Source organism: Anomaloglossus baeobatrachus, chromosome 1 (genome assembly GCF_048569485.1).
Source record: "Anomaloglossus baeobatrachus isolate aAnoBae1 chromosome 1, aAnoBae1.hap1, whole genome shotgun sequence".
Lineage (NCBI taxonomy): Eukaryota > Metazoa > Chordata > Amphibia > Anura > Aromobatidae > Anomaloglossus > Anomaloglossus baeobatrachus.
In genome coordinates, this window is record NC_134353.1 from 358,850,229 (window position 1) to 358,867,128 (window position 16,900).

The 16,900-nt window shown below is 42.3% G+C and overlaps 1 protein-coding gene across 1 annotated transcript in view; it reads left to right on the plus strand.

The window, feature by feature from the left end:
- The window catches only part of LOC142314091 (fibrillin-2-like), a 272,627-nt gene that overhangs the window by 203,559 nt on the left and 52,168 nt on the right, over positions 1 to 16,900 (plus strand). The window contains exons 12-22 of the mRNA XM_075352444.1: positions 2,123 to 2,242; positions 4,214 to 4,339; positions 8,448 to 8,570; positions 11,835 to 12,110; positions 12,343 to 12,396; positions 12,485 to 12,610; positions 12,709 to 12,834; positions 13,020 to 13,139; positions 13,460 to 13,597; positions 14,251 to 14,301; positions 14,799 to 14,924. Coding sequence (XP_075208559.1) covers positions 2,123 to 2,242; positions 4,214 to 4,339; positions 8,448 to 8,570; positions 11,835 to 12,110; positions 12,343 to 12,396; positions 12,485 to 12,610; positions 12,709 to 12,834; positions 13,020 to 13,139; positions 13,460 to 13,597; positions 14,251 to 14,301; positions 14,799 to 14,924 — 1,386 coding nt within the window. The remainder of the gene's footprint in view (positions 1 to 2,122; positions 2,243 to 4,213; positions 4,340 to 8,447; positions 8,571 to 11,834; positions 12,111 to 12,342; positions 12,397 to 12,484; positions 12,611 to 12,708; positions 12,835 to 13,019; positions 13,140 to 13,459; positions 13,598 to 14,250; positions 14,302 to 14,798; positions 14,925 to 16,900) is intronic.

Here is a 16,900-nt window from a genome sequence, read left to right on the forward strand (position 1 = left end):
CGATTTGGTGAGTATTTTCCATCGTTAACGGTCGCTCGTTGGTGCAACAACGTCGCTAACCATGCCAGATGTGCGTCAGGAATCCATGACCCCGGCGATATATCTTTAGATACATCGTTGCGTGTGACGGGGCCTTTATACGTGTATTTTCCAGGCAACTAGAGACCTTATAGTATTTAGATTTGTGATTAAATTATTCACCGCAAATCAAATGTTGGGGAAAAATTTGGCAAAGCTGGTAAGTTTGAATTCCATCTCTTGTGGTCACCAGAGATAACATGGATGATTATAAAAGTAGCATCTGAAAACATGTCAGTTACCATTACAGGGAAGAAAATTAGACTTCACTTGTATTCTTTATAATATAAGATATACAGTCATATGAAAAAGTTTGGGCACCCCTATTAATGTTAACCTTTTTTCTTTATAACAATTTGGGTTTTTGCAACAGCTATTCAGTTTCATATATCTAATAACTGATGGACTCAGTAATATTTCTGTTATTGAAATGAGATTTATTGTACTAATAGAAAATGTGCAATCCGCATTTAAACAAAATTTGACCGGTGCAAAAGTATGGGCACACTTATGAATTTCTTGATTTGAACCCTACTAACTACTTTTTACTGACTTACTAAAGCACTAAATTGGTTTTGTAACCTCATTGAGCTTTGAACTTCTTAGGCAGGTGTATCCAATCATGAGAAAAGGTATTTAAGGTGGCCACTTGCAAGTTGTTCTCCTATTTGAATCTCCTATGAAGAGTGGCATCATGGGCTCCTCAAAACAACTCTCAAATGATCTGAAAACAAAGATTATTCAACATAGTTGTTCAGGGGAAGGATACAAAAAGTTGTCTCAGAGATTTAAACTGTCAGTTTCCACTGTCAGGAACATAGTAAGGAAATGGAAGAACACAGGTACAGTTCTTGTTAAGCCCAGAAGTGGCAGGCCAAGAAAAATATCAGAAGGGCAGAGAAGAAGAATGATGAGAACAGTCAAGGACAATCCACAGACCACCTCCAAAGACCTGCAGCATCATCTTGCTGGAGATGGTGTCAATGTGCATCGGTCAACAATACAGCGCACTATGCTCAAGGAGAAGCTGTATTGGAGAGGGATATGAAAGAAGCCGTTTCTGCAAGCACGCCACAAACAGAGTCGTCTGAGGTATGCAAAAGCACATTTGGACAAGCCAGTTACGTTTTGGAAGAAGGTCCTGTGGACTGATGAAATAAAGATTGAGTTGTTTGGTCTTACAAATAGGCGTTATGCATGGAGGCATAAACACCACCGCATTCCAAGAAAAGCACTTGCTACCCACAGTAAAATTTGGTGGAGGTTCCATCATGCTTTGGGGCTGTGTGGCCAATGCCGACACCGGGAATCTTGTTGAAGTGAAGGGTCGCATGGATTCAACTCAGTATCAGCAGATTCTTGACAATAATGTGCAAGAATCAGTGACGAAGTTGAAGTTACGCAGGAGATGGATATTTCAGCAAGACAATGATCCAAAACACCGCTCCAAATCTACTCAGGCATTCATGCAGAGGAACAATTACAATGTTCTGGAATGGCCATCCCAGTCCCCAGACCTAAATATCATTGAACATCTGTGGGATGATTTGAAGCGTGCTGTCCATGCTCGGCGACCATCAAACTTAACTGAACTGGAATTGTTTTGTAAACAGGAATGGTCAAATATACCTTCATCCATAATCCAGGAACTCATTAAAAGCTACAGGAAGCGACTAGAGGCTGTTATTTTTGCAAAAGGAGGATCTACAAAATATTAATGTCACTTTTATGTTGAGGTACCCATACTTTTGCACCAGTCAAATTTTGTTTAAATGCGGATTGCAAATTTTCTGTTAGCACAATAAACCTCATTTCAATCCAGAAATATTACTGAGTCCATCAGTTATTAGATATATGAAACTGAAATAGCTGTTGCAAAAACCCAAATTGTTATAAAGAAAAAAGGTTAACATTAATAGGGGTGCCCAAACTTTGTCATATGACTGTAGGCAATACTCAGCTCAGACAAAATCGGGCAAGAGACGTGTTAAACAAAATTTAGGGAGTTTTGAACGCAAAATAATTCCTTTTATTTTGCCTGCAGATGTGGATGAGTGCGCCAGCAGCCCATGTATTCATGGTGACTGTGTGAACACACAAGGATCATACCACTGTAGGTGTCATGAAGGATTCCAGAGCAACCCAACGAAACAAGCTTGCATCGGTAGGTGATGTCTAACTCATTATTTCTCAGTATACAATATGTATTTTCCGACAGCTATTGAATTACAGTTAGGTCCAGAAATATTTGGACAGTGACACAATTTTCGCGAGTTGGGCTCTGCATGCCACCACATTGGATTTGAAATGAAACCTCTACAACAGAATTCAAGTGCAGATTGTAACGTTTAATTTGAAGGTTTGAACAAAAATATCTGATAGAAATTGTAGGAATTGTACACATTTCTTTACAAACACTCCACATTTTAGGAGGTCAAAAGTAATTGGACAAATAAACCAAACCCAAACAAAATATTTTTATTTTCAATATTTTGTTGCGAATCCTTTGGAGGCAATCACTGCCTTAAGTCTGGAACCCATGGACATCACCAAACGCTGGGTTTCCTCCTTCTTAATGCTTTGCCAGGCCTTTACAGCCGCAGCCTTTAGGTCTTGCTTGTTTGTGGGTCTTTCCGTCTTAAGTCTGGATTTGAGCAAGTGAAATGCATGTTCAATTGGGTTAAGATCTGGTGATTGACTTGGCCATTGCAGAATGTTCCACTTTTTTGCACTCATGAACTCCTGGGTAGCTTTGGCTGTATGCTTAAGGTCATTGTCCATCTGTACTATGAAGCGCCGTCCGATCAACTTTGCGGCATTTGGCTGAATCTGGGCTGAAATTATATCCCGGTACACTTCAGAATTCATCCGGCTACTCTTGTCTGCTGTTATGTCATCAATAAACACAAGTGACCCAGTGCCATTGAAAGCCATGCATGCCCATGCCATCACGTTGCCTCCACCATGTTTTACAGAGGATGTGGTGTGCCTTGGATCATGTGCCGTTCCCTTTCTTCTCCAAACTTTTTTCTTCCCATCATTCTGGTACAGGTTGATCTTTGTCTCATCTGTCCATAGAATACTTTTCCAGAACTGAGCTGGCTTCATGAGGTGTTTTTCAGCAAATTTAACTCTGGCCTGTCTATTTTTGGAATTGATGAATGATTTGCATCTAGATGTGAACCCTTTGTATTTACTTTCATGGAGTCTTCTCTTTACTGTTGACTTAGAGACAGATACACCTACTTCACTGAGAGTGTTCTGGACTTCAGTTGATGTTGTGAACGGGTTCTTCTTCACCAAAGAAAGTATGCGGCGATCATCCACCACTGTTATCATCCGTGGACGCCCAGGCCTTTTTGAGTTCCAAACCTCACCAGTCAATTCCTTTTTTCTCAGAATGTACCCGACTGTTGATTTTGCTACTCCAAGCATGTCTGCTATCTCTCTGATGGATTTTTTCTTTTTTTTCAGCCTCAGGATGTTCTGCTTCACCTCAATTGAGAGTTCCTTAGACCGCATGTTGTCTGGTCACAGCAACAGCTTCCAAATGCAAAACCACACACTTGTAATCAACCCCAGACCTTTTAACTACTTCATTGATTACAGGTTAACGAGGGAGACGCCTTCAGAGTTAATTGCAGCCCTTAGAGTCCCTTGTCCAATTACTTTTGGTCCCTTTAAAAAGAGGAGGCTATGCATTACAGAGCTATGATTCCTAAACCCTTTCTCCGATTTGGATGTGAAAACTCTCATATTGCAGTTGGGAGTGTGCCCTTTCAGCCCATATTATATATATAATTGTATTTCTGAACATGTTTTTGTAAACAGCTAAAATAACAAAACTTGTGTCACTGTCCAAATATTTCTGGACCTAACTGTATATGGCAAAGCTTGTTATGAAAAGTGAACAACAGCCCAAATACTAAAAACTGAGTAATAATAATGACTAGTGTGACAGAAGTTACAAAGTCACATACGTAAATGTCTGTCGCAATTGTTTAGTAATTAGATATGACCTTTTTCATTGGCCAAGATGCAGTCTAAGAATTACTAATCATGAATATTCACATCCCAAGATTGATTTGGACGCAAATTCATAAATATCTTTAAACCTGACTGTCCATCTTTCCAGATATCGATGAATGCATCATGAATGGGGTGATGTGCAGAAATGGCCGCTGTGTGAACACTGAGGGCAGTTTCCAGTGTATCTGTAATGCTGGGTTTGAAACTACTCCAGATGGAAAGAATTGTGTGGGTAAGTTGGACAATACCAATTCTTTGTAGTTTGTAATATAACTTTTATCTTAATAATTAATTAGATATGTTGGATTTTTTTTTTACCAGATATATATCTAAAGCATGCAACGTCTAATTTATCGTAACATACAAAATGCAGCTTGTGAACCCCACAGTATTCAGAAACGCTCTTAGAATAATTTTCAATGATGTGCAAACCTGTTTCTCAATTTTGTACCCCTTTTTTCACATGTGTATATAAATATTCTTCAATTAGTTTTTTATTTTTTTGTCCCCCCACCCATGGAGTCAAGAATTATGAAATCTGGTGTCATGAATGTGTCATGGCCTAAGTGATTTCAGAATATTCTGGGATCAGAAGGTCACAGTGCATTGTGGATTGCAGATCCGTTTTAGTGCCCGCTCGCCATTTACCAAGTTTGAACATATTTAATTCCATCGAGCACTGAAGGGATTAAGGTTCATTTCTATCCTGCAGAGTTCTAACAGATAGTTGTAACTTCAGCTGCAGCCACTCCCATCTGCTATAAATCTGCTCCTTACTCCTCCCTATGCCAGCTATAGCTCATACCTATGCTTACCATGTTGAATGAGCTCATTGTTGCATAGCTGTGGTGTTATTTCTATTGCAGTTATGAAGTTACTTATTGAAGAAACCTATGAGTGCTTGTTGTTGTGTCTTTCCCCACTCGTTTGTCTTTCCTATCTCATGTTGTTTTATTGTAATGGCAAGACTAGCGTCTCGCTGGCTTTTACCAGCCAGGGTGAGTTTAGGGTTATTGAGGGTCTAGGCACGTAATCAGCGCATGAGGGTGTAACGGGGTGCCAGGGGTGCCTCTGGCCTGGTAGTCGTGGCCCTTGCAATCAGGCTTACCCCTGGTTCCCCCGTCACTATGGGGACAGGAGATGACTTGGTGGGGCAGAGTGTGGTGGTGGTGCAGATGTTATCCGGCGCACAAACACTCTTCAGGCAGGGTTCAATGCAATGAACAAACATTCTTTTATTCTTCACAAAGTCCCAAACAAAGCAATAAAGGTGATGATACGCTTTCTTAGCTGGGGGAAGCCTGTCCTTGCGTCCCCTCCAGTGGGGATGTGCCTGACTACTCCACTTCGCCCGGCTCCCACTTCTGGCTACCCACAGCCCGGACCCACACCGGACTGCTTCACACTATGAGGTTCCGCCCGCTCCTTTTCTCACCGGCTTCCCTGATTTCCAGCTCCCACACTCTGCCCCGGCTCTGCTGCTCCGCTCCTGTCCCCGAGACGACTGCTCCCTTGATCTAATCTTTTCCTCACACCCTTGCTCTCTCCTCCCCTTGTCTCTGCCGGCTCCTCCCCACTGTGGTGACAGCCGTCCCACCCGGCCACTAGGGGTACCCTAACACAATACACATGCACATACAAATAAAACATTTTTATTAATAACATTTCCGGGTTAACTATGTTCCCTTTTGCAGGGGGTCTGCTCACCCACTGCATACCTCCCCTCTTAAAACCCGAGCCTCCCGGCACGGCTCTTACTTAAAACACACAGAAGCACGTAAAGTCTGCAATACCGTCCACAATAGGCGCAGCACCCACACAGAGGGCACCAGTCCCGCGCCCGGCGGTTTCTGCAGCGCTCCCGGTCTTTCTTTCAACTAGCGCCCGGAGGCTCAACAGCGCTCCCGGTCTTAGATGGGCGCCCGGAGGCTTGGCAACAGCGCTCCCGGTCTTAGATGGGGCGACTGCCCGTACAAACACACAGAAGGGGGCAACGGCCCGTGAAACTTTAAAAGAACTTCTGCCGGCTAAACGGCGCCGGACTTAAACAACAGATCAGCAGTGGTGACTTACTCTGGGGGCCAGGCCCTCTTCCATTCCCTGGACGGCCACCAGTGTGCCCAGTTCTCCTCCTCTGGACGGCCACCAGTGTGCACAGCTCTCCTCCTCTGGACGGCCACCAGTGTGCGCAGCTCTCCTCCTCTGGACGGCCACCAGTGTGCCCAGTTCTCCTCCTCTGGACGGCCACCAGTGTGCCCAGTTCTCCTCCTCTGGACGGCCACCAGTGTGCACAGCTCTCCTCCTCTGCTTGAGCCTGGATATAGGCCCCCAGAGATTGTCCCGGCTGGCGGCGGATTCGCCTGAAAGACACAGGGGCGAAAGGCGGCTCCACCGGCACAGCTGCTGCAGCTCCTCTTGGGGGTGATGGCGTCTCTGCCCGAGATGGCGGTGGTGTCGACGCTGAGACTGGGAAGAGTGGAGGCGGGTCTTCGTTTCCCGCTCTTAAACGGACCCCACCCCCAGCCTCACGCATCATCTTGACTCCTCCGCTGAGGTACTTCTTTTTCTTCTTCTTCCATGCCCTGGAGCTGGCGCCTCCCCTCTTTGGGCGGAGTACTCCATGCTTTCTCTTCGGCACCGGCCAGCCCCAGGCTCTTCTTTCGGCGCCAACTTTCCGCGCCTTTTCTTCCTCACAGATAACGGCCTCCTTGCCGCCATCTTGTACCCGGTCCAACGCTACGGGTACTGGGTTCTCTTCCCACCACAGGACTGGAAATCTTGTATCCTGGTCCGGATCCTGTGCTTCAGGCACGACCCGATCTCCAGCCTCCTGGGTCCCTGGCAGGGGACTCGGATCCTGCCGACTACGCCACATGTAACGGGGTGCCAGGGGTGCCTCTGGCCTGGTAGTCGTGGCCCTTGCAATCAGGCTTACCCCTGGTTCCCCCGTCACTATGGGGACAGGAGATGACTTGGTGGGGCAGAGTGTGGTGGTGGTGCAGATGTTATCCGGCGCACAAACACTCTTCAGGCAGGGTTCAATGCAATGAACAAACATTCTTTTATTCTTCACAAAGTCCCAAACAAAGCAATAAAGGTGATGATACGCTTTCTTAGCTGGGGGAAGCCTGTCCTTGCGTCCCCTCCAGTGGGGATGTGCCTGACTACTCCACTTCGCCCGGCTCCCACTTCTGGCTACCCACAGCCCGGACCCACACCGGACTGCTTCACACTATGAGGTTCCGCCCGCTCCTTTTCTCACCGGCTTCCCTGATTTCCAGCTCCCACACTCTGCCCCGGCTCTGCTGCTCCGCTCCTGTCCCCGAGACGACTGCTCCCTTGATCTAATCTTTTCCTCACACCCTTGCTCTCTCCTCCCCTTGTCTCTGCCGGCTCCTCCCCACTGTGGTGACAGCCGTCCCACCCGGCCACTAGGGGTACCCTAACACAATACACATGCACATACAAATAAAACATTTTTATTAATAACATTTCCGGGTTAACTATGTTCCCTTTTGCAGGGGGTCTGCTCACCCACTGCAAGGGGATGGACCCCTCTAGGGATGTTAGGGAGTGCAGGGTTCAGCATCAGGTGAGTGTTAGGATGTGACCCTGTTCCCCTCTCCTTAGCATGAGGGCCCATCGTTGTATTGTTTTCCTATTGTATTCTGTGTGTTGCATCACTCTCCATGGGTCCTTCCCTCCTGCCCGGTGGGACACTACTCTGGTGTTCCCATGACCAGACAAGAAACCTACAATGACAGTGTGATATATGGGTTGCGAGGCTGAAGATAATCTAATACAACTTTGTCAAAATCAGTAGGAAACTGTCCTTAAGAAAAAGTATTACTGCTCACTAAATGTACGCAATAAGTTACACAACAGCATTGAATTGACATTATTGGGAATTCAGGAGAATAGGCCATTTGCCCATGTTGCCTCTAACTCTCCTGTGGGTTTGTAAAATCATGCATAAATTTTGTTATCGTTCGCTTCGTCTACACTTTACAGCCAATTAACAATTTCATACAAAAACTCCGACTAATCATTCTGCTTAAACCCATGAGATATTTCTCATCGTCTTGTTGTTCTAAGCTTACATTACACATCTATTAGGGCCCCTGAGGATGCCAATAAAACAAGCATAAATTGGCAACTCTACTGTGAGCTGGGTTCAGTGTCATTTCAAATTACACTGTATTGCTTATGAAATCCCTGGGTCATATGTCAGCTTATTTGGCTGCAGCTGGACAGATAAAAATATACAACAGTAAGATAAATAAAAGGAAAAATAATTAGGCTTTTGTGTGGTCCATCAGCTAATACGATCTTTCCCACAGATCACGATGAGTGCGCCACCACAAATATGTGCTTGAACGGGATGTGCATTAATGAGGACGGCAGCTTTAAGTGCATCTGTAAACCAGGTTTTGTATTGGCACCGAATGGACGCTACTGTGTTGGTAAGAAGTGGTGATATACTTACTTTACTAAGACATACAAATCTAGTATATTCTGAATATATACTGCTTATTGTTTGTTGGTACTTGGAGCAAGAGGAATGGCAAATTGCTGCCCCTTCCATTACAAATCAATTTGACTTCGCCACACACAGATGAAGTAAGCGTTATCCTGAGAGCTGTTTCCCAGAGGAGCATTGCAGCTATAATACTCCTCACTGGCAGCCGGAACTGGTTTGTCAGGTCTCCGCAAGGAGAAAAGATTTACCCTTAGACCCCACGATAGCTTCTTGTACAGCCAGATCAGATCTCATACTTTGCACTGATGAGGGACAACCATCCAGAAACACCACGTCTACAAATTGAAGTTCTGATTTGGCTCAAATCCTAAGCCATATGAAAAGGCTCGTTAAAGAGTGTTGACTTTTAGGATTGCTACTTCCAATAGGTGACGCTAGGGTTCATCTCCTTCCTTCTTGAAGAGACAATTTGAATATTTCGCAGAGGAGCATTGCAGCTATAAGACTCCTTACTGGCAGCCAGAACTGGTTTGCCAGGTCTCTGCAAGGAGAAAAGATTTCCCCTTAGACCTCAGAGCTGTGGAATAGTATGCTTTTGAGGCTAAATTCATACATCTGTATGACACGTCCTAGTGCTGTTGGTTTTTTTCTCTGACCCATACAGTTTTATTAATGAATACACTTCAGTTTGAACCCCTTCACCCCTAGGCCATTTTCCATTTTTATTTTTTCGGCAGCATAGTCATATGAAGGCTTCATTTTTGTAGGACAAGTTGTACTTTTGAATTTTACCCTTCATTTTACCACATATTGTACTGGAAAATGAGACAACAAAAATCCAATTACGGTGAAATTGCAAAAAAAGTACAATTCCACAATTGTTTGGGGTTTTTTTATTTACCATGTTCAATATGTGGTAATACTGAACTGGAAGCATGATTATCCAGGTCAATATGAGTACATAGATACCAAACTTGTATAGATTTTTTTACTTACCGTAAGTGGTGAAAAAAATGCAGAAATGTGTAAAAAGAAAGAAATTGTAGCTTTTGTTGCCATTTTCAGTGAATCGTCACTTTTTTATTTTTCAGGATATAGGGCTAAGTAATAGCTTATTTTTTGCGCCTTAAGCTGACATTTTTCTGATACCATTTTGGGGTAGATACAATGTTTTGATCACCTTTTATTGCAATGTTGTGGTGGCCCCCAAAAAATGTAATTCTGGCGTCTTTAATTTTTTTTTATTACGCTGTTTATCGATTGATTCATTTATTTTATATTTTGTGTATTTTATTTTTTCTAATTGTTTTATTTTGGAGACAAAAGCGGGGTGATTTGACCTTCCGTATGTATAAATTTTTTAATATTTTTTAAAACTTTTTTTATTTTTACTTTTTACTGTATTTATAAGTCCCTTAGGGGACTTGAAGTTGTGATGGTCTGATCGCTTGTGCTGTATAGAGCAGTGCATTAGCAATGCTCTGTATATCAAAAATCATGATCAGCTATGAATGCATGCTCACAGCCAGAGGATCATATTGACAGACACAGGGGTCATCCGCTGACCCCCACCTGTCATGACAACCCATCGGTGCCCCATGATCACATCACGGGGATGCCGATGGGAGCAAAGAATGACACATCTCCCTGCCTGAGCGTGTTAAATCCGGCTGTCAATTATTGACAGCGAGATATAACTAAACAGCCCTGGGCAGATCTCCAATTCACCCGCGGCTGTTAGAGTCACATGACGGCTGATTAAATCAGTCATCATGTGAGGGGGAAAATGTGGGCCCAGTGTGAGAGTCTGCAAAGGCAGGGACTCAACACATGACATAAATACATGTCATATGTCATGAAGGGATTAAAACCAGGTCTTTGTGTCCGGTCTATGAGATTCACATCATGTCCTATGTTCATTAAATTTTATTGATCAGATTCGGCCATCAAAATCTATGTTGTTCCAACAGACACAAATGAAACTAGGACAACAGACTTTGTACTTCAGAGTTCCTTACTACTTTCATCTGATTATTTCTGACACAATGTTAAATGGAACCAGTCATGTGAAAAAACACTATTACCTTTCAGATATCTGGATAATCTGCAGGTTGATAGTGCTTGGAACCTGCTCGGCACCTGCACTTTGAACCTCCACTGCTGGGAGGAAATGAACTGGTTTCAGTCATTGGGTTGATACAGCTTCTAATGCTGAACAGTGGTCAGTCAGTGCAAGGCGGTGCGGTTACAGCCACTGCTCTTCATACATAGAGCAGTGACTGAACTCGTCATGGCGCAACCCCCATGACTGAAACCTGAAGACTGCCGGGAGGATAAAAGTTTTTTTTCTCCAAACAGCAGGATACAAACTGCAGGTGCCAGGCAGATTTCAAATGCTATTAACCTGCAGAGTAACCTCATATCTGTAGGCTAGTGTTTTTTCATGTAACAGCTTTCCTCTAACAGTCAATAAACAAAATAAGTTCAGACAGTCTACCGGATTCAGTTAAAAAAAGTGAGGAGAAAAAAAACTGAAAGAATAGGATGGAAGCAGGATGTGACTAGCATGACATCTAACAAATCAGTCAATTTCCCTTGGATTGTAACACTCACAGGTACCTACAATATTGCACTATATGAAAGTTCAACATTCCTGATAATATTCCTAGTAATATGCCTAGTGGTCTAAAGTGATAAGCTATGTCATAAACAGATGTAGTAAGATAACTGACCTTGACTAATATCTATTATGAGACTTCAGATTTCGAGCAACACAAATTTATAAAAAGTGCCCAAAGGGGGTGAGATGCCTGAAAACAATGGCTGGCCTGAGATTGATGACTTCACAAATATGACCTTACATGAAACCATTACGTTAGATAGAGGTTTTCAAGCCTTTAAAAGAAATGCAAATGCTTTTGTATAACAGCAAATTAGATTTTTTTCATCTGAAGGACGGCTCCAGATGTCTGTAAGTCTTAGGTTAACAACAGTATTGTTTCATGTTATAAAAATATGTTTTTTTTATGCTATTATGGTCTTAATTCTGGAATCTTCCTAATCTTTTTGTAATCAGCATCCTTTTTTAACAAATATGTAAAGTTATTTTTGTCATATGCTTTAGACACGAATCCTTCCAGACTACTTATGATAATATTTGATAATCTCTTATGTCTCATCCATTCTGTAAATTCATGATTGTGCACATTTCATTCCAACATATGACAAAGATCCTGTATGTTTCTAGATGTGGATGAATGTCAGACCCCTGGAATCTGCATGAACGGGCGCTGCATTAACACAGAGGGTTCCTTCCGTTGCGAGTGCTTGGGTGGATTGACCATTGGCATTGATGGACGAGTCTGTGTGGACACCCACATGCGCAGCACTTGTTATGACGGCATTAAGAAGGGAACTTGTTCCCGTCCCTTCCCTGGTGCTGTTACTAAATCTGAGTGTTGCTGTGCAAATCCTGACCATGGATTTGGTGAACCTTGCCAGCCTTGCCCTGCCAAGAACTCGGGTGAGTAAAGTAATATAGATGATACTTGCCTTGAAGACTCTTGTTATTTATTAAGTCATGGTCATTATGTAATTGTCATCATGTCCAAGACGAGATTTGGGATCATTTGTACTCTACTGTTGGCAATGGAAGTGCAATATGTTGTGCGCAGTTTGTGTAAAACCCAAAATAACCAAGACAACATAGACATCTAGAGAATATTACCTGTAAAGCTTTCTTCCATATCTTGCAGCTGAATTTCAAGCTCTGTGCAGCAGTGGTATTGGCATAACTGCAGATGGCAGAGGTGAGAGTCTACAAGGGATATCTGTTTACTGACTTTATATTCATTTCATTTTTTCATTTAATTTATTATTTTTTATTCTTTACCTTAGATATTAATGAATGTGCATTAAACTCTGAAATCTGCCCCAACGGAATCTGTGAAAATCTACGTGGCAGCTATCGTTGTATCTGTAATGTGGGCTATGAATCAGATGCGAGTGGGAAGAACTGCGTGGGTAAGTGTGAAGTAGTGCATTACAAAATTTGCTTCCCATCATATAATCCAGTGTATCTATCTCAAGAGTAGGAATTAAGTTTTTACTCCTAATTTCAGATGTCGATGAGTGCGCAGTAAACCGCCTGCTATGTGACAATGGCTTATGTCGTAACACTCCCGGAAGCTACTCCTGCACCTGCCCCAAGGGTTATGTCTTTAAGCCGGAGTCTGAGACTTGTGAAGGTAGGGATATATTTTTCATATATATGTTTAGATATCTGCTTTCATACAATTCAGTTTACTCAAAGAGTAAACCCAATTTGCAAGGCTCCAGGAAACATCTTTAAATCAACATTGCATTGTTGGCCGTTTTGAGCCTGTGTTATTGACTTTCTTTGACAACTTGTTCACCACTTCTTTTTATTCAGATGTCAATGAGTGTGCATCCAACCCCTGTGTTAATGGCGTCTGCAGGAACAATGCCGGCTCTTTTGTGTGCGAGTGCTCATTCGGCAGCAAACTTGATTCTACCGCAACTATTTGTGTGGGTGAGTGCTATTAAGATTCCTCTGGCATCAGGCAGGTCAATGTTTAAGTCTTCAAAAATGCTACAATGGATTAATTTGAATGATGGTGTTATATAATAGTGAGACTTCTGAGCATTGGCTTCCTTTTTCACGAAAATCATTAGACATCTGTTATTTAGCACGAGTCCAGATAGTGTAATACTTTGCAAGACAATTCATTCAACAAAAATGAGTAAGGGGGAGCTTTATCCTGTTCTTTCTAGAGATTGCCCTACATTTCTGAGATGATAGATACTTTCAGGTTCTTTTGACCTATTTAAGCCATTTTTTATGCAATGCAGACAGCATGAAAGGAACTTGTTGGTTGAATCTCCAAGACGGTCGATGTGAAGTCAACATCAATGGAGCCACTTTGAAATCTGAATGCTGTGCAACATTAGGCGCGGCCTGGGGAAGCCCTTGTGAGCGTTGTGAAATCGGTAAGTCCCATATTATGAAATCTAAATACCATGTATCTTTATTGAATGCAGAAAATAGAAAAAAGGGGGGTCCATATTGTTAATATCTAATAGAAATAAGTAATATGCCATCTAAAATTCTTCTAAACTGTTTTTTTATTTGAAAAAAAAATGCACATAAATACAGCCAGAAAAATGGCAAGTGATTTAAAATATAAGTGAACATAAAGTACCAGAAAAAAGAGGTATGAGGAGGAAAAAAGATCCCACAAACATGAAAATATCTCCCTGGATGATTTAGTAAAGGTTACAGATTTTATAAAAAGTAAGGATTAGTAAAAAAAAGGAAGTCAGACACAGGGCCACTTAACAACCAACCAATAGTGCTATTAAAATAGCCAATATAGCAGCATGTTTAACAATTGTAAAGGCATTGGTGGTGAAGTGGCACCTGGAGACCTACCTACTGTCAGGGAGCCAAGGGGGGCGCCAACACTGGAGTGTGGGAAGGTCCCAAAATGTGTTTCGTGGAGGACTGCTTCAGGACACCATATGGCCACAGCAGTGTCAGGATGGATATATAAAGCATTGCAGGTGTAATTGCGGTTGATTTAATTAGTGCTGTGTCAGTGTATATATCATCTACATAACTAATGACACTGTGTTTTATTTAGACTCTGCCTGTCCTCGAGGTTACTCTAGGAAGAAGGGAGTAGCATGTGAAGGTAAAATCTTTTCTTCAAAAAATGTATAGAGAATTTAGAAATCAAAATAAATCCTTTTCTTATAAAAGTGATTTATTACTATTTTTTGTTATTTATACAAAATAAAATTGCACAAATAATTCCTTAAATATGTTCCTTTTAATAGGAGTAGTGTGTGATTGTAAAGTTATCGAGGTTGTATTTTTTTCTTGCTTGGTTGGACATTGTATCTTGTGTTGTACTGGGTTTTCTTGGAATTGTACACCTATACATAAGACATGCAATTGTATTTGTATGGTAATTTTTATTCATTCATATAATCGGTAACACCATAGAGACTAGGGATTGGGGTCAAAGTCATCTCCAAATGAGGTCATCTTCTGCTGGACCTTCAGAGTCCTTTATTGTGTCAGAGCCTGGTCCTATCAGAGACATTTCTCTAGTATTCTAGAAAGCCAGTCTGAACATGTTTGTATTTGCTGAATCTTTATATGTTTTTTTTTGTTCCTTTGTTACAGATGTAAATGAGTGTGAGGTATTCCCGGGTGTGTGCCCTAATGGACGTTGTGTGAATTCTGCTGGTTCATTCAAGTGCGAGTGTCCTGAAGGCCTAATCTTAGATGGGTCTGGCAGAAACTGTGTCGGTAAGAAGAAAAATGACATATGATATGGCAACATATTATTTTTATGCAATCACTGAAATCATGAAGAGAAAGCAACAATGTAGCATGCCATAAATACATAATGTATAAAATGAGATCTGAAGCATTGCCTTCTTAGTGTCCGCATAATGACATCCTGTCTGCATGACGAGGGGAGTAATGAGTGTTTGCCTTGGATCCGCTACAATCAAACGCAAATGTTGATTTTTATTTTTTTTTTTACTAATGCTATGAATTGTGCGCACTGTGGTACAAAGATTGGGTCAACATAAAGGGCAGAAAATGTGTTGTCCACCTTTGGATACATTATTATTGATTAAATGCATGCATGAAAATCATTTTTGCAATTGCATTACCTTCAAAATGTTGCTCCTTCTATTTGCACCTTTTGCACTGTCTATTGCTGGCTGAAGAATAAGTTAACCAAGAATTTGTCAGAGAGGTCATGTTTAAAGGCCGCTTTACACGCAGCGACATCGCTAACGAGATATCGTTGGGGTCACGGAATTCGTGACGCACATCCAGCCTCGTTAGCGACGTCGTTGCGTGTGACACTTACAAGTGACCGCTAAAGATCCCAAATACTCACAAAATCGTTGATTGTTGACATGTCATTCATTTTCCAAATATCGTTGCTCGTTTGGGACGCAGGTTGTTAATTGTTCCTGAGGCAGCACACATCGGTACGTGTGACACCCCAGGAACGACGAACAGCACCGTTCCTGCGTCCTCCATCAACGAGATGGGAGTGACGTTCATGCGGCTGCTCTCTGCCCCTCCACTTCTATTGGTGGCCTGCTGTGTGACATCGCTGTGACGCCGCACGAACCGCCCCCTTAGAAAAGAGGCTGTTCGCTGACCACAGCAACGTCGTTAGGAAGGTAAGTTCGTGTGACGTGTACCTGCGATATTGTTTGCCACGGGCAGCAATTTGCCCGTGACACACAAATGACGGGGGCGGGTGCTATCGCTAGCGACATCGCTAGCGATGTCGCTGTGTATAAAGCAGCCTTAACTGTCTGACAGAAGAGTTTGTAATGCTTTTATTTTTCTTTTTTTAACTCTTTTCAGCCACTTTATGACCATAGGCAAGCATTGTTGACCTTAGGGAGATCAACATATCCACTGCGGAGACACCATCACATGTTTCTCAACGCAGTGATTCTAGAGCATTGCCCCCTGGGAAGTATGCATTGCCCCCACTAGCCAGATTCCTACTCCACACTGATGAGGGGCAAATACCCCGAAACGGCTGTCTGTGGATGGATACCATGTTTGGTATAGGTGGTCTCCTTGACTGGAGACTGCCCTTCCCGTGGTTGTTCCTTCCCGGTGAAAGACCTGGCTAGTTTCCTGCCAGCGTTGAGAAACACGTGATGGTGTCTCCGCGGCTTTCTTATTTGCATACTTTATGACCATAGAACATATCAAAGTTAAAAATGCAGGGACAAAAGAGCCTGTAAAACCCGAACGGTGCAAAGTTTTTCATGAAACTAAATTGCAAAAATGATTTTTCGGCCCAATTACATGCACTTAAAGGGTTATTCCTATCTCCAAGATCCTATCCCAATATGTAGTAGGTGGGTTAATAATAATATTAGCAAATACCTCCAATTAAAAATGTTGTATAGTTTTCCTGATATAGCCATGTCTCTTACCTCATGTGCAGGGCATTGCAGCTTAGTTATACATGGTTATGTCCACTTATATAGTGACAAATATTTAGTTAGTTAGTTGCTCGTTGTCGTAACCATGGATACTTAAGCTGCAATACCCTGCACATGAGGTAAGAGACATGGCTATATCAGAACTATACTACATTTCTAGTTGGAGGTATTTGCTAATATTATTATTATTATTATTATTATTATTATTATTATTACACCTATTACATATTAGGAAAGGATCAAGGAGATGGGAATAACCCTTTAAGTAAAAAAAAAAAACTTTCCTCAAAG